This window comes from Xenopus laevis, chromosome 3L (genome assembly GCF_017654675.1).
Source record: "Xenopus laevis strain J_2021 chromosome 3L, Xenopus_laevis_v10.1, whole genome shotgun sequence".
NCBI lineage: Eukaryota > Metazoa > Chordata > Amphibia > Anura > Pipidae > Xenopus > Xenopus laevis.
Genome location: NC_054375.1, coordinates 66,366,051 through 66,393,608, shown reverse-complemented (window position 1 = coordinate 66,393,608; position 27,558 = coordinate 66,366,051). Strand labels below are relative to the sequence as shown.

Below are 27,558 nucleotides of genomic sequence, written 5' to 3'. Positions count from 1 at the left end.
TAATTCCCGATTAGGCTGTGTCCCTTTCTACAGGCTACCTCCTTGCTATCCCTCCTAGTTGGAGCCAAGCTACTCTTGCTACTTAACCCGCCTATCTTATTCTCCTAGAGAGCACTATTTCAGGTAGTAACCTATCTCTAGCTGGTCTCATTCACGGGGACCCTGCTCCCCGACTTATCTCTCTCTAGAGGTACTGTCCCTTTAGAGCACATGGCTTTTCTGGGACGTGCTGTACCCAGGCTCCACTGGGCACATCCAGCTGGATCAGCAACCAGAAGCCTAGAGGGGGATCCACCCCTTCTCTTTCATTATAGAAGGACGTGGTCACAGTGCCTCCTGACCAATAACTTGGATATGTAAATTACAACTAGCTACATGGGCATCTGCCCAGCAACCAGGGAGATCAGGAAGTGTAGGGATTTAAAGGCGTGGGGGCACATTAACCCTGTGGGTCCCTACACTAGTGTTACCAATACAAGTTCTGAAGGAGAAGAGAACTGTTAAATAGATTAAGTGAATGTGCACATTTCTTGTTAAATCTGCTAATGCTGTTCTAGATACTAAAGTCTGCTGTATAAAGGTTTTATGTTGTATCTATTTCTCTTCTACTATTATTTACTGTCTTGTGGAATTTTCATTCTGCTGAGCATTATAGCAATACTCCAGGCAGCTACTTGTATGTGAGTTTCTCTACATTTCATGGGACACAACACTAAAGATTTTCTGTTGCTGTATTAGATAGTTACAGTATGTGACATTGGAATAGCAGAAACGTACTGAAATATTTAGACATCATTTTAACATGGGGGAAATTATTTAGTTTTTTTTCCTGCACCCAAAATGATTTAAATCTGTTTTCCTGCAGACTGAGACACAGCTACAACCTCTCCAGGTTTCCTTTCATTTGTACTATTATGTGTGTGCAGCTAACACTGTAAGTACTAATGTCAGAATTACAGAGGAATTAAATGAGTTTCCATGATATAGGTATCATGAATAACAGGACTGCACCAGAAAAATCTTTTCCCATAAAGTGCTACACATTTGTATTATTTGCACACTCTGCTTAACAATACTCCCTAGTTACACAGTTATATGAGCTGTGAGCAATTTGCTGGGTTTTGCAAATATATACATTTTCTACAAATCCTACATCTCGCTCAGACCTGATATTGCCCAATAACACCTTGTTACAGTATACATGCTTGGAAAACTTTTTCTTGCATTTTCTTGCAGATGCCCATGCACACAGGGACAAGGTTCCTTTGCAATTGCTTGTTTTGTCTGTGTATTCAGGACTGTTGTATCAGAATGATTAACTAGCTTTCTAATTTAGAGGAGTATTACACAGAAAATATCAGATGCCGAGGTTTCCACTGTATGCGCCACCTAGTGTTAGACTCTAGTAATATAGTTAAATAGTTATTGTCTGGGCAAAATATAAAGGTCTTAATGCAACTATGACAGTGTAAAACAAAATTTTTCAAAAAGTCAAACACTATAGAAAAAATGTAAGATTTAAGCAAACATGGCCCTGTATTAATTAGGTTAGTGAATTAGGTTAGGTTGGCACTCCAGTCCCCAAGTGATTATTCTTTTAAGGTTAAATTGGAAGAACCAAAAGCTATAATACATACAATAATGTACTCCAATATCTGGATTTTTGTAATGTGCTTTATCCTTTTTCAATGAGCTGAAATGGTTAGAAAACAGCCTTGTCTTGTAATTTAAAGGACTTCATCTATCTGCATATCCTTCCTTTGCCTCTTTGTCAGCTGCAATATAAAATTATAGCTGGTTCTTAGGATCACTGTCCCCATAATTCAACCAAAAACACGGTTGCCCCCCCCACACATTGGTGTTGTTACTTTTAATTACCCATCTGTCTATTCAGACTCAATTTAGGCTCTCATTCAAACCACTGCCTAGCTGCTAGTATTTTGACTCCAATTACTGTAATAGTGTCTGAATTTCCCCTGAGACCTCTCTGCCGAGTCTGAATGGAGCTGGGCACAACTAATGTGGGCAATCTTTACTAGCTGTAATTACCATGACACTTGTAATCCACAAAAAAATCTTTGTTCAGGGTGGATGGACAAATTTCAGATCAGTAGGTATTTCCCTCCCTAACCTTTATAGCAGCTTCTCGCTCATGGAAAATAGGAACAAGAAAAGGAAGAAGGGAACTCACATTGAATATAAGGGAGGGGAATACTAGTTGGCATCATAACAAAAAGTATGCATATAAAAGCATACTCAATTAAACATATGCACTTTAAATCTAATACAACAACTATTAACTGCTGGGGCAGCACAACTAGAGCACATTTTACAGTGGAAACAGATAGCTGCTTTATTTCAAATTCAATTGCGGGTTTGCTCAAGTACTGGACAGTGAGAACTGTACTTTCAAATTATTTTCTTTTAAACTGTTTGTGACTGACTAAAGACATTTTTTGGATTCATGTTAATACTGTACGCATGCATATTTTTATTTACAGTATATAGCAAGTTGTTCAGCACTGTACAGCATCAAATATACTTCAAGCACTACTAAAAAATATACACACATTAAAAACTGAGGGTCTTCAGAAATCAAGTGTTAACTGAATAAGAGAGGAAAACCTATGGCAAATCAACTGGAATTACAGAATAAAGGCACCATTATAATTACATAAACCAATGTTTTGGTTTTTTAAGCAGCACTAAAGGCAAACGTAATTTTTATTGCATTCAAAAGGTTTGGCAAAATAGACACTTTTAGAAATGTATTTCCATTTACCATTAGTTATTTGTCTAAGAATTTATGTTATGATGATTCAGACAATTTGTGCCTATTTGCACGTTAGCTAACTAATCACAATCCTGACTGCTTGCTTCCTATGAAACTACAGCCCTGTTATACTACTTTGTCCCCCTTCTCATGACTCCTACTTAGTGATGGGCAAATCTGTGTGAATCTGTGCGAAAAATTCTAATTTTATGCGCACGACTATTTTGATGTGCATAATGTTTTTGGTGTGTCTAGTGAATTTATTCGCCCATCACTACTCCTACTATTACAGTATCTAGCATGAAGCTACAAATGGACTGTGTTACACTCCTCTGCACCTTGCACCTTAAATTTAAGCGCAAGTGCTAAACTTTGTAATTTCCTTTCCCCATATTATCTTAAATCCAGTTACACATTACATAAATACAGCGAAATGCAACTTAATGTGAAAGTGTGGCTCTTTAGGGCTATGACACATGGTTCTACTGAACTGCTAGGACCTTGTACAGTATAAATTTAAAGGAGAAGGAAAAACGCTCTTTACTTGGGGGTGCCAAAAGTTAGGCACCCCCAAGTGATTGTATTTACTTACCTCACACCCTGGGCCGGTGCTCCTATCAGCAGAAAATTGCAGCAGTCCAGGGGTTCTTCCAGCAAGCACCACGGATCAGCTACCGGCTTCTGCTTTCTTCTCGCGAGTGCGCATGCTCAGTAGAGTGAAAAGCCGAACTTTAATGAAGAAGTTGGCTATTTCATTCTCCAATCTTTACAGCAGTGCACTCTGGACCTCCATAGAAGATCCAGAATTCAGGTTGAAAAGTTATATATTTTATTCTTACATCTGACATACAAACAAGCGTCTGAGGTCTGATGCGTTTCTTGTCTACGCACTTCCTCAGAGGAATCATCCCACATTATCTTGCATGGGATTTATACCCCAATTGGCCTCCCATAAAATTAGCATCTCAATTAAAAAGTAAATTTATATGCGATTATTTAAAACCATATCAGGCAATAAGTTATATCAAAACAGTTCAAACTGTTATAGATCTTTATGTGCTCATTATATCCTAATTTATTTGTGTTTAAGAGGTTAAAAATCCTATTCATAAACCATAAAATGTCTGTTTTCAACCAGGAAACACAGAATCTAGTTTTACATACTAAATATCTAACCGATTGATTTTTTGTTATTATTCCTGATAGAGCCTAAGTTTCTCTAAGTAGTATTCCTAAATCATACTGGTTAAACAGAAAAAAAAACTTTTTGTTCTACTTCGCATGCGCCTACCCCAGGAAATTTGAAGAAAGAAGAAGAAGGAAGCCAATCGCTCCATGGTGCTCACTGGAAGAACCCCCGGACCGGTGCAGTTTTCTCCTGATAAAAGCACCGGCCCGGGTTGTGAGATATATATAATCACTTGGGGGTGCCTAAATTTTGGCACCCAATTAAATATGCCTTTACTTCTTCTTTAATGCCCACTATACAAGAATCAAACAGTCACTTATGTTATGTCTAACATATCTGACATATACATATGGAGAGAGAGTCTAAATATCAGAGAAGAGATAAAGTATATTAGGAGTCACATACACAGTGAAATTGCTTACAAAGTGTAATTTCAGACACAATCATATTTTTACCAAAAATGCAGTGTTGTTTTTCTATTATTCCAGCATTTATTAGATTTCCATTTTTCAAATGCTGCTTTTGAGGAGCTGTGGTTCCTAGCCATGCTTTGTCACCCTAAAGTCATGTGTTGTAACCCCTACCCCTATAGAGCACCTTGCTGATGCAAGTAGTGCAGCCAGGACATTTATGACATCCAAGATTTTCACATTAAGATATTTAAAAAGGCATAGGTAGATTATACCAATATTTCTCTTAGGTTCCCTACCCTGCAAAATTCAATTCCTGGTGGGGTAACATTTTTTTTACCTTTCAAAGACTTTTTACCACCAGAAATTGGATTTTGCAGGGGACTTAAAATATGAAATATTGCTACAGTCTGCCCTTCCCCCTTTCAAAACTACTAGAATGGTATAAATAGCATACATACTGTACATGGTAGCAACCAGGCTATTGAATTGTTTTTATTGGTGGGTTTAGCTGCCAATCAATAGGTAGACTGACCCAGAATGTCGTAGGCTTTATAGCAAGTCAATAAGACAAAAAAAAAACTATTTTTTTGTAGCACTTGTGGCCTATCCTCTATATTTCTGACCTGTCACAGGTCTCTGTGCTCCAAAATAGAGCTCAGACAACTGTGTGTTTCATATGAATACAGAGCTGCCTGGATTCCATGGTGCTGTATTTATGAGTGGCAGGAGGGGGCGGCATTTTGATGTCCACCTTTCTGCCCCCTACACATTGTGTAACAGTTTGAGAGCATCAGCATGCACAAGTGGCTATAGATCATTGTACTTACCAATTTCCCTATGGATTTACAATTTGGCTGTAGGTGCCAAGCACAGCCAGACCCCAGACCTACGTGCTTCTGCATCGTGTTAACTCAAAGGATGCAACCAGTTTAGTTGCACATCTATGCACTCTCTCCAGCTCATTTATATCCCTCTTAAAGGAGAACTAAACCCCTTCTGCGCTAAAATCCCACCCCCTCCCCTGTGTTGCCCCCGCTCCCTCCTCCCCCCTGGCCTACCTCCCCCCCCGGGCAAATGCCCTAAGTTGCTACTTGCCCCTCGGCACAGGTCCTGTCCATGGAGTTCACAGGCACCATCTTCTCCAGTGTGGTCTTCTTCCTGAATTGCCTGGCATTTGACGGCGCATGCACAGTAGGAGCATTTGCCGGTTCAGCTCTACTGCGCATGCGCCGAAAGTCACAAACTTTTCAGATTTCTTTTTTCGGAAACTTTGTGACTTTTGGCGCATGGAGAAGATGGCGCCTGTGAACTCCATGGACATGACCTGCGCCGAGAGGTAAGTAGCAACTTAGGGGCATTTGCCCGGGGGGGAGGTAAGCCGAGGGGAGGAGGGAGGGGGGTCAACACAGGGGAGGGGGGAGGGATTTTAGCGCCGAAGGGGTTTAGTTCTCCTTTAAGAGTGATATAAATGAGCTGGAGAGAGTGCATAGATGTGGTTAAACTGGTTAGAGGGATGGAAGACTTAAATTATAAGGGTAGACTGCTAAGGATGGGGTTGTTTTCTCTGGAAAAAGGTGCTTGCGAGGGGACATGATTACACTTTACAAGTACATTAGCGGACATTATAGACATAAAGTGGATCACTGTACCAGAGGCCACCCCTTTAGACTAGAAGAAAAGAACTTTCATTTGAAGCATGTAGGTGGTTCTTCACAGTCAGGACAGTGAGGTTTTGGAATGCACTGCCGGGTGATGTTGTGATGGCTGATTCAGTTAATGCCTTTAAGAATGGCTTGGATGATTTCTTGGACAGACATAATATCAAAGGCTATTGTGATACTAAACTTTATAGTTAGTATAGCTATGGGTATATATAATTTATGTGAAAGTATGGAGGGGTGTATTTATGGATGCTGGGTTTTCATTTGGAGGGGTTGAACTTGAAGGACATTGTCTTTTTCAAACTGATTTACAGTAACTATGTAACTATGTAATTTGCAGGCCCGGATTTACAAACCAGGTGCCTCTAGGCTGGCTCTGGTTAGTCTCCCCCTTCCCATTCCACATCCCCCTCCCTGTCCACTTCCCCATCTGAGTCTACCTCCCTGTCGCTTTTTGCGTTCCACTCCTCGTCGTCATCCGCATCCTCATCCCCTTCCTGTGCATGTACATATATGCACAGCACACAGGGCCGGATTTAAATAGCGGACGCCCCTAGGCCTGCTGCCATTCGTCGCCCCTGTCCCCTCCCCTGTATCCACGCAAATTTTTGGAGCAATGGGGATTGGCGCACAGGAGCGCATCTCCAGTGTTTCTAAACCAATGTGGGTGTGGTTGGGCAGCATGCCACCCCGTAAAATCCTAGGCCCAGGCCTTGGAGGTCTTTCCACAAATCCAGGCCTGTGTGCACATCTTGAACAGTTGGGTCTTGCGCAGCACTGGAGACTGGCATGGTGTCTCCAGTACTCGAACAAATCCAAATGGGGCATGCCACCCCTGAAATTCTGCTGCACTAGGCCTGGGCCTTTGTGGCCTTGCCACTAATCTGGGTCTGATCATGTAACCAAGAAACAAAATAAGAAGTGTCAGGCAGGAGCTGCCAGAAAGAGCTGCAGTATTTTCAGGCAGAGAATCAACCCTTGTTGTAAAGATATTGATTTGTGGCCATAAATTGCTGATTTATATTGCAGCCTAAAACATCATTATCATGAAAAGCAGTCCTAATTCACTTTGCTAGTGATGGAGCTAATGATTAACAGTGAAGCACACTACTACTTTGGCAATTCACAGGAAATGCATTAGGCTTGCACCCCCGGGAGCACTGTGTGCTTTGAAATCCCTTCCTTTCCTAAGAGCCCTTGGCAGGGATGTGGTGACTGCCCTTCATTTGATGAGCAGAATTCAGCTCCATTCCCCAGTAGCAACAGCAGCAGCTGCACGTGAGTGGCCAGCTGGGCGCACGTGGTAACGCAAGGCACTGAGCAGCAGGCTACACTCACAGTGTAATACAGTGCAGCTCGCACAGACAAATCTGAGCTCTTGCAGCATTAGCAGCAACTGACGATCAGGCAAACTGCCACCCACTCTGAATGAGAGATGTTGGTTTAGAGACAGAAAGCAGCATGGATGCAATGTGCAGCTATTTACCCCTCATGTGCTTCTTGCTTTTCATTCAAGCTACAGGTAAGATCTCTAGAATATTTTTTACATTCCTCAACTATTCCTACTAATTAAGCCAATCTGCTCTACAGTAATTCCTATATATGTGTGTGAGTGTCTTTGAAGCCATTGATGACTGCTGATAAATGGAGCTCTGCTCGTTTTTACTATGGAATCATCCCCAATAACCAGTGCCTAGGCATTTTAATCATCTGATAATGGATGTTGCTGCTGAGGCACATTGTTTATGCGACTGCAGCACTTTTCATGCGCCAGTATAGGAAGAACCTCCAGTTCAGCACCATGGAGAGCAGCAGCACTCATTGCTCCCAAAGGGAGGTGTAGCTTTCTATAAGCAGGGACTGCTGTATGTGGAATTGGCTGTCACCAGCAATGTCCAGCCTGTGGCCCTGACAGTGATGTGTTTAAAATTGCGTTTGTGTTGATGCATCGGGTCCCCCAATGTACTCTCCACTGTTCATATCACTGGAAAGCATGCAGTTATCATTCGGCGAGCTAGATAGTGTTGTGCACGCATGAGATAACACAGAGCAAAACAAACCACGGGTCTCCCCTCACCATAGCTTACAGGCATTGCTAAAGTACCTGTATTCACCTGTTTTTTCTTTGCACAGAATTTAGCTGCGATGTGGCTTGGCTCTTAAATGTGTTTTTCTTCCACTTGTAAGACAGTACAGTTATGACACCTATTATCTGTAGAGCTTGGAACCTGGGGATTTCCAAATAAGCTGTTTAGATCACAATGATTTAAGTACAAGGTATTGTTTTAAAAGCAGGCAAAAACCAAACAAAAATATAGGAAATTAAATGCTTTCCTAGATATTGTGTTTCCTCAAAATAGATTTAAAGTGGACCTGTCACCCAGATACAAAAAGCAGTATAATAAAAGTCCTTTTCAAATTAAACATGAAATCCAATTTCTATTTTTTATTAAAGCATTCATAAGTGCTCATTTAAAAATCTCAGCTGTCAATCAAATATTGTCTGCCCCTCCTCTATGCCTTAGACATAGAGGCGGGGCAAACAATTACTTTCACTTTCCATTCAGCACTTCCTAGATGTCACTGCTCTCCACACATTACCCCGTTCTCTTCATTGTTTAATTGTGTATCCAGGGCATGGGGATGGGTATTGGGTCCCCATTCTGGTGCACAAACAAGATTCTGAGATGATGCAAGGCTTGCCTTAATAACAGAGTGCACAAAATGGCTCCTGCCTGCTTGCTAGAATTATGAATTCCCAGATTGAAGGAAATAATTTATATAGTGTAATTAAAGTTCATTTTGCTTGACTAATGTGATAAAATAGAATGTTGAATAATTTTGGGTGACGGGTCCCCTTTAATGCCTGTACATGGCAATATGAAGCTACACGAGTTTCAGCACAGGTGATGCCTTAGGTGCATTGAATCCAAATGTGCTGAGTGCAGAGATATAATTGTTGGAGCTAATGCTCTGTAATACCTGAAATACTATGTGTTTACATATAGATATACATACTCTCAATTGTATTGCCAAGAAGCACTGGCCCATATGTTATATGTTATATACTCCTGCAACTGACACATCTGTAAATGCCACCGTTTGAAAAGCACCCGTGTAACACTTAAAGGGGATCTATTGCGAACATGAAAATAAACTATAAGCTTCATCTTGCTGAAATAATAAACTTTCTAAATATAATCAATTAAAAATTCTGTACCGTTTATAAAATAATCAAGCTAATCTTCACTCCCCCCTCTGAGCAACCTGTCTCTCTTCATTCTGTCTTCATGCAGTAGGTGGAGTCAGTTTTTTATTGACAGTTAGTTCTGATACATCTTTTGGGGGGGTTGCACCTTAACCCCGGTGCTTCTTCTTTAAAAATAACTGGTTCTGATGGAAATCCTGTTTCTCTGTGTACAGGGTGTTTGTGTACAGGGAGTCTGTCATTTTGTTACCTTTTGTTGGTGCTGGAGTTGGTTATTTGCGTTATTCTGCTAAGAAAGTGAGCCCCCCTAAAAGATCTATTAGACCTACAGTACCTGTCAATCAAAATCTGACCCAGACCTCAACATGAAGAGAACATGAAGAGTGACAGGTTGTGGAGAGTGAGATACTGAAGATTAACTTGATTATTTCTTAAACAGTACAGAATTTTCAATTGATTGTATTTAGAAAGTGTCTTATTTCAGTGAGCTGAAGCTTATATTAATTTTTCATTTTTGCGATAGTTCCCCTTTAATGTATTTCAGCATCTATTATGAAGAATAGGTAATAAATATTCACCCCCCCCCCTCACCATCATCGTCAGTGCCTATAAACTGGGACCTTTACTGAAACACTTGGTAGGAAGGGTTCCTTTTTCTACTCAAATTGTTACTATTTACATTAGATCATTGCTGAATGTTAACCCTAGCTGTGCCATATACTGATGTGGTATGCTTTACTTACATCTGTGACCTGAATTAAAAAGAACACCTGTCTCTCACAAAATATAGCTCATATACCTGCTTACATTGCATCTACACTGTGAGCCATTAACTGCTTTTTATGTGCCCTAAAAGCACAATAGAAAAGGCAATGGTGTCTGTTTTATTTGTGTCTTGCCATGAAATCAATCATATGTACTAAGGATAATACACAGAGCTTGGCCTCTGGCTTCCTGCTTATTAGTACATTAGGCAATTAGTTATACGCAGTGCAGGATGCAAAGAACATGCTACCATCACCCCAAGGTTTGTTCATTTCTTTGTCTTCATTCACATGTCTGTTTTCAAGGATACTATATCATGGGAGAGAATAGATTGAACAGCAGGGATAGACATGGAATTACATCTCAGTATACCCCAATCGACAGAGGCTGCCAGGGCTTACTAGTAACTGCAGTTTATCATCATCTGGAAGGCTGATGTAAAAACTATAATACATTAAAAGCAGTAAGAACAATTTTGTTTTTTTTGAGAGCAATCAAAGTGTGAAACTTTATAACCAAGGATATCACTTCCTTACTTTTGTGTCATTCAGTTTCTGGTCTGGAAGGTGAAGCACAGCAGCTTGGGACATTGCTCCACTGACTGTATGTTCATTCTCTCATCTAGGTACCATTCTAGATTCTTAATCTATCTTCCATACGCATCCACATCCATTCAGGTAGTTTGCTATGTTTCAATTATAGTGTCTAGGGATGTAGCGAACCGCCGATAATGTGTTCGCGAACGCCGTTCGCGAACACCGGCAAAAAATGCGAACAGTTCGCGAACAGTTCGCGAACTTCGAACATCCGAAAATCGTTCGATTCGAACGATCGAAGGATTTTAATCGTTCGATCGAACGATTTTCGTTCGAATCGAACGAAAATCGTTCGATTTTAGCGACCGAATGGTCGAATGGTCGAACGATTTTGACGCGAACGCCTATTGGCGAACGTCGCGCGACGTTCGCGAACTTGCGGCGGACGCGAACAGCCGATGTTCGCGCGAACAAGTTCGCCGCAGAACAGTCCGCGACATCCCTAATAGTGTCCAACCACCAGGGTTTGTGTGGTAACCTGGCTGTTGCTTGTTAAGCAAGCAACATGTTGTTCAATAAAATTGCAGTAGGTGAGCTGGAATATGTGGACTCCACAGCTTCTGCGCATTACTGCTATTTGTGTGACTGGTAAAATCACATGGTATCTGACAAGTAGGCATGTGCTTGGCCGCCTTATGACTATGTAAATCCAATGCTCGTCAGATCCACTACCCAACCAGGATGTTTGGTTTTCTTATCTGTATCTCTAATTCTGTCGCTGAATCCTGAAAAACTATTCCTCCTTGCTTTCCACAGAATCTCTAAAGTGTCTCTGCACATATATAAATGTTACCAACACCATTACATAAGTAGGACAGATCAGGTTTCCCAAATGTGGAGCACATCTGCTTTTAATAAACAACATTGCCATGGAAGCACCAACCTTAGGTGATAGAAGATGATTTGAGTTTCAACACATGCAGAGTGAATGATAGTACTTTGGAAATCAGTGTGTAGCTGGTAGTGTATTTTGCACCCCAATGTGAGAAAATGTGAGAAAATGGGAAGTAAAACTGTAGGGGTGCTTAGAGGAGACAGAGGCATTATGTATATTGATCACTGTGTATGTAGAATGGTACTATGAATACACAAACGTTTCAGGAGAGCTACATTTCCCAGCATGTGTCACAGTCAAGGGCATTGGGGGTTATGGGAGGTATAGCCTAGCAAAATGACTTTATAACATTTAATTTGTTTGTTTTAATACTATTGGAATGTTGACATTTGGCAGAGGTGAAAGTGCAGGCTGTCAGGTTACGAGACAGGGGTAAATAAGTAAACTTCCCTGCTGTATGTTGAAAATCTTAGGGGTTGGTACAAATCATCAAGCAGAAAATGAGGTTCATTACAGAAGATGATGCTACAGGTGAGGTTCATTATAGAAGATGATGCTACAGGGTTGATAATGCATATTGCTTAATGTAACACTGTGTATTGTGAGTGGGTCTCTAAGCTCAGTAACCGACAGCAGCCCAGAGTATTTGCTGTGAATCAAGAGAAAAGAACATGGGGAGATACTGGGGCATTTTAGGCGTCACAGATCATCACTGCTAAAGGGCTGTGGGAGCCTTGGCTGGTAGCCCAAATATAATGTTAAGCATTTCTAGACTAATTTCTTGTTAAGCTTCAATTCCCCTTTGTCCTATTATTGTGTAATAACATACTATTACATTTTTACATTGAAATGTGCAAGCTATGGAAGCTAAAACTTCAGATATTTACCGTGCAAAAAAATGCAACATTTAGTGTACAGAACAATATTACTGGCTCGGTCGAAGGCTAATGCAACTGAGAAACACAGAAGTACAGTAAATGACAGGTTGCATGGATTTCATTATTTTCGAGAGTTTATGCTTGCACTTAACTAATGAACAATACTGCAGATACTTTAACACTGCAAAATACTTTTGTTGACTCTCAATAATTTAAGTTTCTATAAAGAACATAATGCCCCAGCATCTTATTGAAGTTGATATAATGATGCTCTTGCGGTTTCATATCAAAAAAAATGAGCAGTATGTTTATTGTTAGATTGACCTCCAATATCTATTGCTAATACAAGTATGGGAACTGTTATCCAGAATGCTCGGGACCTGGGATTTTCCGGATAACTAATCTTTCTCTAATTTGCATCTTCATACCTTAAGTCTTCAAGAAAAATATGTAAACATTAAATATACCCAATAGGCTGGTTTTGCTTCCAATAAGGATTAATTATATCTTGGTTTGGATTAGGTACAAGGTACTGTTTTATTATTACAGAGAAAAAGCTAAGCATTTTAATTTTTTTTGTTTATTTGGACAAAATGGAGTCTATGAGAGGCAACTGCAATTACAGCATATTGCAGATTAAGGCTCTTAAAAAGGGAAATATTGCAATGTAACAGAAGTTGAACATGTTTGTAAATGGGTCCTGATCATTTTCCTCATATTCTTGCAACTCAGCACTCTTTATTGATCTTTTAGATTAATAATGAAAGACTATATACATTACTTAAAAATATAATGTCTTAACAATGAAATCCTTGCATGCTTTGTCTTTCTAGATATTTTATAAGAGTGATGGCAGTTTTAAGTATAGATTGAAAATTCTAATCAATAGTTTTCTAAATAGTTTAGACACTGCCTTTTCACCTCCATATTAATTAAATATAATTGAATGTATCTGCCACACTTGTTCATTGTGTGGGACTTTTGCATTCCACAGGGAAATGTTATCCCTCGCATGAGTAATAAGGAGAACTTGTACTTGTGTGTTCTTGGTTGACCTTAGGAGAATTCAAATTAATGGGTCTTTAAAAGACCTTAAATCTTGCAATAATTTCATTGATTATGCCTGCAGGAATTTATTTCAGTTGCATTTTCCCCAGATGCCCCTCCCACGGATAATAATAGAGACAGTCTATATGTAAGTCTGAATCAATAAATCTAGTAAAACAAGATTTGGCATCACATGGCTCACACCAAAGCACGGCATGTCCCACCCTTCGTTTCAACAGGAAAATGGAGTCCAATGACTATATACGTTGCTGCATCTCTACTGGGCATAGTTTAATGTCAACATGCAATCAAAAGGAATTAATTGCAGGAGCTGCTTGAGCAATGTTCAAAACACATTTACTATATGTGTATTAAACTGCCCATTTTATTTCTATGTATTTTGAGAGGTTACAGAAGTTTATGCAAATCATGAGTTACCATCATTAATATCAGCATTTATTATTTTTAGTCATTTTTCTAGTGGTACGGTGTGTTTGTGCTGAAATGGATTAAAGTCCTCATATAGTACATTCCTGCATTTGCTAAGACATTAGTCAGAGGAAAAAATAAATGCAAGAGCCTGAAGGAGCATTTCGAAGCAGAAGTAATGCTGCACAGCACGTGAGTGTAAGGTTCAGTGGGGTCCTTTTGTGTTTTTAGACCTTGTTTGATTCATTGTCAAAATGTCATCTTTCACATATTCACAAGCCTGGAAGGACAAATGTGCATCTGTAGGAACATCTCAAACACAACTGTACAGTTCATCACTTCCACAGACAAAGTTATTTATTGACAGTAAAATATTCAATATCTAGATCTGGGGAACCTAATATATACAGTATTGGTTATCGTTTAAGAGTTATGTACATTGCCTTCCTGTATTTTACAGTATTACGATTTGGTGAAGCCATTGGCCATATTTTTGAATATGGAAGTATTTAGGCTTGTCAGCATGGAATAATGCTCAGATTTGTAAATGTTGTTTTATGACTGCTCATGGAATCTGACATTTTTCAGAGATGAAAATAGTCAAGTCAATGAATGTCCTTGGAGATTTTCGTCATATTCTAAATGAAATGATGTTTACTTTTGAGGGCACATAAACATTCATCTCCACCAGCACAACGTTTAAATCATATGCTAGATAACACTATCACTAAGCAGGTGTCTTCAGCGGGCTGCCTCAAAGCAACTGTTATCCTTTGTATAATTCTGACATTGTCGAGTGAAACCTCAGAAAAAATCGTGAAAAGCAAAAGCAAATTTTCCGAAAAATGTAATAATAAATAAGCGTCAAAAACCAGTGACTTAGATCGGAGTTTGTAGCAGCCAATACTGAGATAAGTTCGGACCTTGATAAATACTGTAACCACCTTAAAGTTATCTCAAAGGTGAAACAATCATTAAGGATACACAGACCATCACAAAATGGTGGTTCAAGGCAAGAGATGTAAAAGGACAATATATACTTGAATATATATTCCAGTTTGATAAGATTCTTTAATATGTCACTTAATTTGATATAAACTATCTGTTGCTCAAGTATTTATTTTGGGTGTATATTTTTCCTTTAAGTATGTGACTATGAACCATATGTTGTGATAATAAAGAAAATAAGAAAAAAGCAATGCTATTACATTATTGTAGTCTAGCAACAAGCTGGAAAAGAACATAATGATTGCAGCATCCAGGCAAGGAGATGTATTGTTCCATGAAAAAAGAAAAACTGTAGGCTGCTGTTGGCTGCAACAGAACTAGAGGATTTAATATGGAGCTTTCAGAAACTCATATTTATTCTCCTTTATGTGAGTCTGACAAGAGCTGACAGAAGGCTGATACATTTTGCTTTATGTTTCAGTTCCATCAAGCAAAGCAAAGCTTGTGGTCCACTGCAGATCTTTGCCAGTGCCAGCACACATTGTTGATCTAAGCAGAGATCAGCGCTAAATGCACTAAGTTTGGTGTGGTCTTTTTGTTTTTACTTAGAACACAATGTGTTGAAAGAGCAATAGCCTCTGAACGTTGAATGGCTCAGGAGCCCTAACTTCTCTTCCAGTTCTGTCTGTTTTAAATAAATTGAAAAATTGTTGCTTAATTGTAGCTTTATAACTAAAGGGTAAATAAAGACAGAGCAGGGATTTGAGAATAATGCCTAGTTATTGGGCTTATGTCAAGGAACTAGTAAGCTAATGTACATACAGTAACTAGGACAACTGTATAATATACTGTACTTCTTTCAGATTACTCCAACAACTCATCTACAATCAGGTTACTATTAACACAAATTTTCCAGATCATACCCAACCCAGCTTGTACATTACCGGGTTTCTTATTATTCTTAGGTCAAGTTGTGTCTTTCCTAAAAAATTTGAGTTTTTAGAAGGTAGCTTCAGTAAAAACTTGAATTTTTCAAGTTAAAAAAAAAACTAAATATTTTTCTGGATTTATTATGCACAGAAGCTGCAAAAAGTCAGAATCTAAAAATACTCCAGCTAAAACCTGTCAAGGTCATATAGAAGTCAATGGCAGAGTTCCCTTGAACCATTTGAAGATGTTTTTTAGTCTTCATAATTTTTGGGGGTTTTTTTGGTGGTTTGAGCTCGAAAATTCAATCAATTCGAGGTATTGTAGGTTTTTTTCGCAGATTACTTGATCAATTCAAAGTATTCGAGTTTTCCACTGATTGCATTCAGTAGCGATCCTAGAGGGGGACGGGCCCTGGTGCGTGACGCGCCCCCTCCATACGGCCGCATTTGGCTGTATTTTCAGCGGCGAACGGACTGCCGGGGGGCCCTGAGGGGGTGCACCCCCTGCTCCCCGGTAGTTCCGCCACTGATTGCATTCATTCGAGTTTTTTATACATTCAGTTTTTGTTTTTTTTTATATAAATGAGCAAACATTCGAGTTGTGAGTTTATTCGAGGTAGAAAAAAAACTCACAAACCTCACAATCTCGACCTTTGAAAAATAAGCCCCTAAATATAGACCTATGATATACCTGTAGTAATTTTTTTTAACCAGTTATCTGTCATCTATTCTGTAGAGGTCTCCTAAAAATACAGAGCGTAACTGTGTTAAATATTTCCAGAAAAACAATATTTATTTTAAACCTGCAGCAGTGGATAATATTTGAGGAAGTCCCTGGTTGCTAACTGTGCAAAATAACATTAACCAGTGATTTATAGAAGGGAGCGATTGCCAATGAATATATCATATTGCTTTTTATCTAGTTATTGCAGCATGATATGAAAACTCTGAAATTACAACATGAATAATTGATAACATTATTGCAGATTTATCAAATAAAAGGAATGACTCACTTCTTCAATGACAGTTTGCAGCTTCAGGCAGCATGGAGTCAGGCCCAAAGAAATCTCTCTAATGGGCACAGTAAATCAAATAGAGTTTTCCACTGAGAGTAAGAGGATGAAACAAAACAAGTTTGAAGTCGAAATATATTTTATGTGTCTACGAGAGCTTGTTTGCTCAACAGCATCCATTTAGCTTCGCAGGGGGTATTGCATTATGGGTAAATTGCAAAATAACTTCAGATATGCTTTTGTGTGGACAATATGAAGCTAAAGTGTATTGTATTGGAAGAATAAAGTGCATTTCTTAAAAACCAGGTAAAAGAATGGTTGAAAGAAATGACATTAAAAAGATTGTGAACTATTCTACAGTAGGTGTGTGATCTATTATCAGGAATGCTTGGGGCCTGGATATAGGAATGTAGATAAGGGTCCTTTTTGTAATTTGTATCTCCACAAATTATAATTTCAATAAATCCATTTGAATTGTTTTCCCACCAGTATAATATATAACATGCACAAATAGACATATAATATGGAATATTATATGTTCAGTCTGCTTGTTGATTGGCAGGTGTGTTCTTGTCTCTTTCACACACACAGCATCAACCACATTTAGCCTTTTATATAAAACATGTCTTTTTATTTCATCTTATGTTTTTGCAATGATTATACTCAGTGTTCATAAGTATCCTCTATCCCCATAAAGATAAAAAAAATATGGCAGGGCAAATATGACAATGAGATTCACGTGACTGAATTTCATATACTGTATAGCTATCAGCACATCTGCAGACTGCATGCCATCTTAACTCTGTGCAGAAAAATGTTATGTGTTGTACATTGTGGGATACTTTAGTCACCATCGACTATTTGCTTTGGTTCAGTAAGATATGAGTTAATACTAAAAGAGCTGTAGGTGGAAGTCCCAATTGGCAGGCCAAAACACTGACTGGGAATTCTGTATCCAAGCACTTAAATATGTTTAGATACTTGTTAATTGTTGGTGCTCTGTAAATGAGACGTAACTATGGGTTCAGTTGCTCTATTCTTTCTAACCATATGATCCATTTATAGATTTATAATTTCTTGGGTTCAAATTACCGTACAATAGTCCTAATTATTTATGTGTTGTGGAGTAGGAGATCCCCGGTAGTGTACCTTAGAGATTACTGCAGACAAACACTGATGATAAACTCGTTCAATGCCTGGAAAACTCTGCTATAAAGTAGCTTCCAGTAAACATAAAGATCAATAGCATAAATTTGTTTTGTTTTGCTTTCCTTTCTAAAATAAGCGGTATTCTATTTTTGAAAACTGGAAATATTTGTAAAATTGATGTCCTGCCTAAAAACAGATTTGTTAACATATTTTTCATTTCTTAACAGAGGGCTTTTCTGGAGACAATGACCATTTTATGGCGATTCACTATCGGAAGAGTGGGAGGCCCAGGTTTATTTACCACCGTGTGCAAAGTATTGAGAAAAGTTTAGACCTGAACAGACAGTTATCTGACCACAATTTCAACACGCCCGCGCACCTGCATGTTGGCAAGTTTCTTCCTGCAGGGTTTGATAAAGCAGCTTTCCCGCGCTCTCATAACCGCGCACAAAACCTGTTAGCGCCAAGTGACACAGATGTTAAAGTGGAAAACCTTCCTATTCCACAGGCCAATGTGATTCTGGTGGTAAGTGTCTTTTTTGTACAAAAAAGAAGATTGTTTGGTGGTCTGTAGAATATGATTAATAAAATGTTGTGTTCAACTTCCACATAGTTGCTCTGTGCTTGTAACTCCAGGTTCCAGGTTGCGGTTCCAGGTTAAACGATTAAATCCTTCGAACGATTTGAAGGATTTTAATCCATCAATCCTTTGATCAGAAATTGCTAGGAAAGTCTATGGGGACCTTCCCCATAGGCTAACATTGGTGCTCGGTAGGTTTTAGGTGGCGAAGTAGGTGGTCGAAGTTTTTTTAAAGAGACAGTACTTTGACTATCGAATGGTCGAATAGTCGAACGATTTTTAGTTCGAATCGTTCGATTTGAAGTCGAAGACGTAGTCAAAGGTCGAAGTAGTCAATTCGATGGTCGAAGTAGCCAAAAAAATACTTCGAAATTCGAACTATTTTTTATTCTAATCCTTCACTCGAGCTAATAAATGTGCCCCTAAGTGTTACTCCAGACAAATGCCCTTAACTTTTTACTTTCCCCTCGGTGAAGATTCAGGCATTGGAGTTTATGGGCACCATCTTCAGCCGCTTCTGTAATCTTCTGAATGAGACCAGTGCTTCGGCAATTTTCATGAGTTTTGGCACATGTGCAGATGTTGCAATACAGAAAATTGCTCCAACTGCGCTTTGAGTTTGCACCTAATTTTCATTTAGTTGGATTTCTTTGGGGCAATATATATAAATCAGATATTCTTTTATTAAAGCCTCTCAGGGTATTGCACAAATAATTTACCTTCATATATAACAATCAAAAGACTGAATGTGTAATGAAATACTGTATTTCTACAAACCTTGAATTATATTTAATAATATTAAAATTTAAAAATGTCCTTACAATTAACTCTAGGAGGCCAAGATTCTTTACATGATTATTTCATGTGCAGGATTCAATCCCTACTTCAATGCAGTAAAAATAAGAAAATGTCTGAAGTTTTGCTATGTGGAAGGTCATTACAAGAAAATAGATTTGAAAAGCACCTCTCATTGTTAATCCCAACTTTCAGTCTGACACACGGCCACATTAATTTGTGCTTGTGTCTCCTACTATAAGGCAATTGACATGTTTTGCCTTACACCAGAAAATGGAATCTGAAGATGGATATTACAGTATCCCAGGAAGATCACTAAACTTATTTGGGAAAATCCCTTCTGGCTTAATGTGTTGGAAGAAGCCCAGAGTTTATGGATACAAATTGCCGTAATCAGTGTTTGTCAGTATGTGAACAATTATGGATGAAAGACTTTGTTCTAAATATAGATTGTTCATTTTTTAGGTCAATGGTACGTAACTAGATAGTTAATTAAATTCCAGTACAGTGTATTAAATTAAAATGAAAAATTTAACAAGATTAATTTAAGCATTAATTACTTATTCTAGATAATATATATATATAAGTTTTGTATGGGGTTATTTAAAATAATTTAAAATTATATTTTTCCAAAGACTGCTGAGAACTAGGGAAATGCATAAAGTTTTAAGAAGTTAAGCACAAACCCCTGTTTTTCATCACCTGGGAATAAAAACCCGATTATGATAATAGATATCTGTTAAGACAGATAATTATACAAATCTGAGATTCTAAAACAGATCACCATTGACTGGGAATGTACAATATATGCTCAGGAGGTTATGTCATAAAAGGAGCAAGGTTTGCTGCTTATTGCCTATAGCAGCCAATCAGCAGATAGTTATATAGTTACATAGTTAAATCGGGTTGAAAAAAGACAAAGTCCATCAAGTTTAACCTCTCCAACTGAAAACCCAGCATCCATACACATACCCCACCATACCTTCACATAAATTCTATATACCGATACCTATACTAACTATAGAGTTTAATATCACAATAGCCTTTGATATTATGTCTGTCCAAAAAATCATCCAAGCCATTCTTAAAGGCATTAACTGAATCAACCATCACAACATCACCCGGCAGTGCATTCCACAACTTCACTGTCCTGACTGTGAAGAGCCACCTACATTGCTTCAAATGAAAGTTCTTTTCTTCTAGTCTAAAGGGGTGGCCTCTGGTACGGTGATCCACTTTATGGGTAAAAAGGTCCCCTGCTATTTGTCTATAATGTCCTCTAATGTACTTGTAAAGTGTAATCATGTCCCCTCGCAAGCACCTTTTTTCCAGAAAAAAACAATTCCAACCTTGACAGTCTACCCTCATAATTTATGTCTTCCCTCCCTCTAACCAGTTTAGCTGCACGTCTCTGCACTCTCTCCAGCTCATTTATATCCCTCTTAAGGACTGGAGTTATGCAAGACATTTTGCTTTAGTTGCCACAGAATGACACTGCCCACTGTTTAAAATTAAACATCTCATTGGTTTCTATGTATTGCTACTCTAGGGCACACATTGTGGCTTTTAATTCATATGGGATTGTCTGACCCAAGGTTTTCCTTGGAAAAAAACAGCCCTAAAAAATAATCTTTCCCAAGTGTAGTAATTTTGTACATCGTATTAAGCAAATATATGAATTGAGGCCAGTTCTCTTTGTTCACATATTTTAGCTGTGTTTACTGCCAGGCTTAAAAAATCAGGAAAAGGGAGCCTCAATGAGAACGTTCAAGTGCAATAACCTTTCAACTAAGAACCCTCATTTTAATCTCCTAGAAAACATCATCAACATATGTTTTTTCCACAGTGCGCCTTATCTCTAAAATGTTTAAGCTTACTGCTGAGTGAAATTTGCACTGGCAGACATCCCTTGCACCCACCATGTAAGTGGCAGCACCTATGCAGTCCATTGGTGTCCACATACATAGTCTCACAAGTGCAACATTGTAAGCAGTCAGCAGTGCTAGCAGGAGCAAGGCACAGCACGAGCACTGTACTTAATGAGGGCCTCAAGGTAATGTAGACCAGGGCTATCCAACTGGAGGCCGATGGGCTAGATGTGGCCTTCCAAAGGATTTGTAGTGTATACAAGTCTCTTGCACTGCAGCTTGCCCTAGATAAACAAAAGCGCTGAGTTTGGATAAGTGCAAGTGCTTCAAAGCTGGCCAATGAGATTCAGCACAAAGAGCATGGTGACAATCTGTCATCCCCCCCCCCCAAGATACTACCGCACTATAACCATTGTTTGGCAGAGTAAGTGGCAGATACAGACTAACACAGGAAGTAAGAGGTGAAACATAAAACTGTCAGTTAATATTATTTGGACAATAGATCTGCAAAAATATGTTCTGCAATTGCACCCCCAAAATGTTTGTACCCTAAGCCTGTCCCTCTGATGTCTACCCCTGGTTCTGGCCCTGAAGTGCAAAGTAAATGTCACCCTATAGTGGTACAATTGTTCATTTACAATCACTAGGCACAGAAATAGGTGCATCCATAGTAGTGTTAGTTGCCCAGTAATGCCTGTTTTGTACATGAGATGCAAGGCAAAAGGTGCAGTGTGTGCTTGAAATATGGTGCCCTCTGCTGTCGGGCCTGCTCTGAGCCGAGACCTAAAGTAGAGACATGCAACAGTGCTTATATCACATACAATTGGATATTGACTAAAGATAATAACACATCGAACTGTACAAATCTTTGCAATATATTGGTTAAAGTATGGGAGACACGGTACAACTAGGAGAAAGGAACTACACATTCATGGGGAAAAACATTTCTCCAATGAGAGAGCACACCATTGGTCGTATTTAGTCATGGTAAAATAGTTTCTTACGTGAAATGAATATAATCTGATGTTTTCATCAATGTCTTTTACAGACTGATTATTACAAAAATACTGTCTTTATAAGAAAACATGTTTAAAATAAACAGGGCATATAGTGAATGTGCTATGTACAGTAAATTAAATATTTAATTCACTTTAATTGTTACTAAAATGCACTGCCATTTGTACATATTTCTGTTGTCCACCAGAGAGCACTATCATTCAACTACTCATAAGTGCAAACTTAAATGATTGCTTGCCTTGGACTACGCACTTATATTCATCCATTCAAGAATGAGCAGATATCTGACTTGTTGCTATAGGTTACTGTACTGGAGTAGTTTGCTGCATTGCCCTTTTTACTCTTTTTCTTACTTATGGTGTACTTGCACCAGACAAATCACAATTAAAGCTAAATGACTGTTATTATTATTGTTATTATTATCTTCATTATCTTCAGTGCAAACGTATTCTGCTGCACTGTGCATAGAGGGGTTTAAGAACAGTTAACACAGAGACAAACAGAAACAGTAGGCAATGTGGTCCCTGTCCCTGTCAGAAATAAAATAAATTGTTATTAAATGAAGCCACTAATCAAGATATATGACTCATGTGTCTGTTAAATAAAAAACTGTTTCAATGTTTTTTTATCCTGTTAGAACTCAAGTATTCCATTTTGTTCTCTTTTAGTGAAACTAGAATACAATCAAGGTGCCTGGGGTGACAAGTGGTCCCACTGTAACCAATATCGGCAGCTATAAATTCGGAAATGACAGGCCTGTCATTGTAAACAACTAAATAGATCTACAGGATATACATTTTATTAAAACACACTCAAAACAACTAAATAGGACCATCCATCCAGGCAGGCACTCTCTGTGAAGAAGAAGCTCTGAATTAGATGGAGCCTCCAGCTATCTGTAGGTTGATGATTAGTGTGCACCACAATTAAGCACCACGTGATGTGGTATGGTTGTCCACCTAAATATGTTCTATCCTTTTTTTATACATAGCTATATAGTGCCAACACCACATTTACATTTGCAGGGATTAATAGAATTGCCAGAATCAGTATATTTGCAAATGGAAACTAAGTGGAAACCAGTAGAAATCTAAATTCCCTAATATACACATACTGTACAGAGGCATTTTCTTCAGACCTGGATATTCCCAGGGATTACTCCAGCGATTTTCATCACTCACCATTATAACAGTAGCAATTTGTTGTAGACTTGAGCATTCTATGGGTATCCCCTTCAAATCTAATCTTCCAGTCTCCATTAGCTCAATAAAGGTCACTGCTCCACAGTCTAAAAATAATGTAGCTCACACACTGTGCCAACTGATACAATTTTGCCATGGTTCTTATCATTTATTAATGAATATACTCAACGTCTCAGAGTGAGAAGCCCCGTAACTTGGGATTCACACTAAGCAACCTTGGGAACCATAACAAACCACCAAAATGTGCATCACAGTCAAGACTTAAAATTCAACTTGTCTAAATAAAACTATTTAACTACATGTTTTTAGTTTAGTTTTAATTGTAGCATTTACATTTACTATACATGGCTTATTCCTGACTGCCAGTCACTTGGATTGTGCGTTGCCTAGTAATGTTATTTTCCATTCATTTGTGTTGCTGGCAATTAAAGTATGTAGTATGAAGAACGGTTATGTGGAACTACATCCATCTGTGTATTCTATATGAACTTCATATGCTGAGATCAATCCACTCCATATAAACACTGTGCCACAGAGATCATGAATATATTGAATATTTGCATTCTTATTGCCAAATACGGAAAAAAGGTGGCTTCATATGGTTCTCTCTGTCTAAACACTTACTTGTATTTTTATTTGCATATACTCTCCCATAAAAGAAGCACATTGTGTTTAAGCTTTGCATTTGTTTCACATTTGTGTCAGATGAATATGCTATTTAAGTCATATCATCATTTTTAAAGAGGATCTCCGCTCTAAAACAGCCAGACAGATACGGCAATTGCATTTACTTATACTTTTAAAAACGACTGAATTCTTAATACTTTTCAGTATGAAAAAAACTGTGTTTATGATAAAGATGACCTTTAAATTTATTGCCTACAGATTCTAATATGCCCATAAAAACCTGATATGCTTTAGCTGTTATAATGGTGCTTGTAAATATTTGCCTAGGACAGATGGATGTATATCTTTCTAAGCAATTAAGCTTAAACAAACTATATGTAACCATGTCTGTGGAATTTATATTGCTTTAGTAATTAGGTTCTCTAGAGCCATATATAAAAAAAACCGGATGGGGGACTCAGCGTGACAGATTTGTACTGAAATTGACTGTTTTGTTTCTTTTTTGCAAAAAAAATTTGCAAATATACCTATTATGAGCATGTTAGATATACAGTATGTAGCAGTTCCATTTAAGTTACCTCAGTGTATGTTTGGTTCATTGTTTATGAGAGAGTGGATTATTGGACACTATTTGCTAAAGGAATATTGCGCTGAACAATTTGGGTTGCAGCAGTTAGTAAATGACATACCAATTGCAAGTTGTACCCTTAGCAAGATGGGCATAAGTCGGGTGGGGTATGGACATACACTTTCATATCCCTCGTTTGTGCAAACAAATAGGCCATAAAGATTCAGTACTTAGTGAGAGTCGGTAGTTAATGCTTGCAGGGTTTAGGTTGGAGTGATTGGGCATTAAAAGGGCAGATTAGAGCCATGGCCTATATTGTCTAACTTACTATTCAAGAAGTATGATATGTATACTGTTTATTTATAAGGGACAAAATAAATGGCAGGAATATGTTGTGTAGCTACTAGTGCTGTACCAGTCCGCTAAATGGGATCAATTTAATGCATGTGGTTTATGAGAAGAAAAAAGGTTCTCTGTATCTGGTAATAATTCATTTATTGTCAGTGGCTGATCCAGGGAGCTATCTAATTGCTATTTTGGTGTCTGGGCAATATTATAATTGCAGCCAGGTTTACAAACTTGTACTAATCACTTCCAATATTTGCTTGTAAACTGCTAACCAGTCAGGGTTACCTATGGATTGGTTGCTATGGGTATCTAGACTTGTAACTAACATTATGCCATTTATTGCATTACTACATTTCATTTTTCCAACCACGAGAATTAATTGACATCCGGTTAATGTTTTTTACAAGCTTATTATTTCTCTTTTCACCCCCAAATTTACTGAAGACGGTGTGCTGAATTCATGTAAATTGCTGATCTCAAAATTGAATGGCAATGTTAAAGAAAGCCATATATATGACACAGTATAGAAGCCACACATTTGGTGTGAAGGGAAGGCTGCTTAGTTATGTCAAATTGTAATTGTACTGAACAAAGAATGATTGGGCAAATTAAGTTATGGAATATATCTATATAGTGGGTATTTCCATTTTTTGTGGGGTCTGGAATTAGTACCCTGTATATTTACTGTCACTGGCTATAAAACATTGCTTCCAGTTGGAACTCATGGCACACAGGCCTTTTAATTTATGTTTTCACAAATACTACTATGTGTAATGTATCGGTTTTCAGCTGAAGTTCACTTTATAATTATGAATTCCAGAAGCTAAATTTAGCATGACATTATTCTATATTTAAATAACCTTTTACAAATAAGAGCTTTTTGCGTTGTGCTAAGTATATTTTTCTCTTTCAAACAATAATGAACTAAATTAGATTCCCATGTAGATCTATGAAGCTATAATTCATTCTGATTTGATTTCCTTTGAAAAGAAGGTTTAACAAGGTACTTTGGCAGGCATTATTTTATCTCACTGTTGCAATTGATGGAAAACAGAACTAGGCTTCTTCCAGGAATATATGGGATATGAGAAGACCCTGAAGATTCATTTTGGAATATATAAACCAAAACCAGTTCTGTTGATTTCAAGAAAGACTACAAAGTGGTTGATTTATTATGCCCCAATATTTTTTAAGCCATAACATTTGTTAAAACAACATAAAATAAATTCTGCAACCGACACAGGTCTCTTCTTTACTGTGTCTTTTAATTTTATTACAACTTTTTTGAATTTTTAGGACAAGTTTATTTGCAGTCAGAAATGTATTGATAAATAGGGGAGGAAAAAAACAGCTGGGAATCCTTTTGTACGTATTATTAGTGATGGGTGAATAAATTTGCCAGACAGGAATTTGCGGCAAATTTCTGCTTTTTGCTGCAAGCAAATTAATTAGCAAAACTGAAATAGAGTAAATATAAAATTAAATCTTCTACATTTTGAGGCAGATTTCCCCATTTTTATTTGTGTTTTTTGTGCCTCAGCGTGTTTGGCACTACAGAGTCAATCATTTACAGCCGTATTTTGCAAATCAAGTGACTAGATGCAATACTGGGTACACAGAGGACCAAACAGATGGTGAGAGGGAGGGATGAGTAAATGATACAAACCCAAACTGGATATAAAATGCCAGCTGTAAAATGTAAGGTTATTTGTTTTAATGCACACTTGTGTTTCCAGTCATTGATTTCAAAATATCAGATTTGTAATGAGACTGTGTGGTTTGTTTAGCCACATGGCCCATTATTTATAATGCAACAGACTTCTTTCTAGCTTTTGAACGACCGGGAGCCAAATGATGCTGATAGTTGTGGTTCAACAACAGCAGTGGCCAGCATATTTTGCTGTAGGTATAGCTAGCCCTATATGACAGGGGAAATGACATGTAGTAGTTGCCATTTGTAACTGGCTATAAATAGGTTTCATTTGGCTGCCAACCCTTGAAAGGGGATATCAGGTAGGCTTTTGTACTGCACATTGCAAAGAGGAGGCCTAATATACCACCAACCATATTTGCTTTATTTTTCTGATGATAACAATGAAGTTACTTTAAAACATCCCTTGCATGGCAATGAGATGATTGAAACACATCTGATTAATTGACCACTTTTATAAACAAGGATATCTCTGAAAGCAAATAATTCTAGGATGGGAGAGTTGAAGGCATGAAGGCTGAAAACATGCACTGACAATATCAATTTGGGGCAGCTACTATGGTTTATATTTTCCTGTTAGCAACAAAAGACTATTTTCCTCCTAGAATGCACTAAAAAATATTTTTAGCCAGCTTGCAGCCAGCCAGTGGCAGTTACTGATCTTTCTGTTCTACTATCCTACAACTTCAACCCTTTCCCTTGGCCAGATTAGGCTGAACCAATCATTTGGCCCTCTGCAAATGATCAGATCATACTGTGAGCCTATGCAGACCTGTCAAGAGAGGACATTGTCAACACATTGATGTGGTTTTGAATTTTCAAATTTTTCTGACAGATAGATACTCAATTTTCAGGTAGATATTGCTTGGTCAGGCTGTTGGCAAGGCCCCAATATATTGACCAATAATCTACTGACATTGTCTGGATGGGTAGAGTCAGTAGTCTATACTGTATATGGCCATCTTTAACCTGTGCAAAGCCCACAAAAGGCACAAACTGCCATGTCTTT

At 38.2% G+C, this 27,558-nt stretch overlaps 1 protein-coding gene across 1 annotated transcript in view; it reads left to right on the top strand.

The window, feature by feature from the left end:
- Positions 1–7,358: 7,358 nt before the first annotated feature.
- The window catches only part of ptprr.L (protein tyrosine phosphatase receptor type R L homeolog), a 73,957-nt gene continuing 53,757 nt past the window's right edge, over positions 7,359–27,558 (top strand). The window contains exons 1-2 of the mRNA XM_018252469.2: positions 7,359–7,558; positions 18,061–18,359. Of these exons, the coding sequence (XP_018107958.1) occupies positions 7,465–7,558; positions 18,061–18,359 (393 nt within the window). The 5' untranslated portion in view covers positions 7,359–7,464. The remainder of the gene's footprint in view (positions 7,559–18,060; positions 18,360–27,558) is intronic.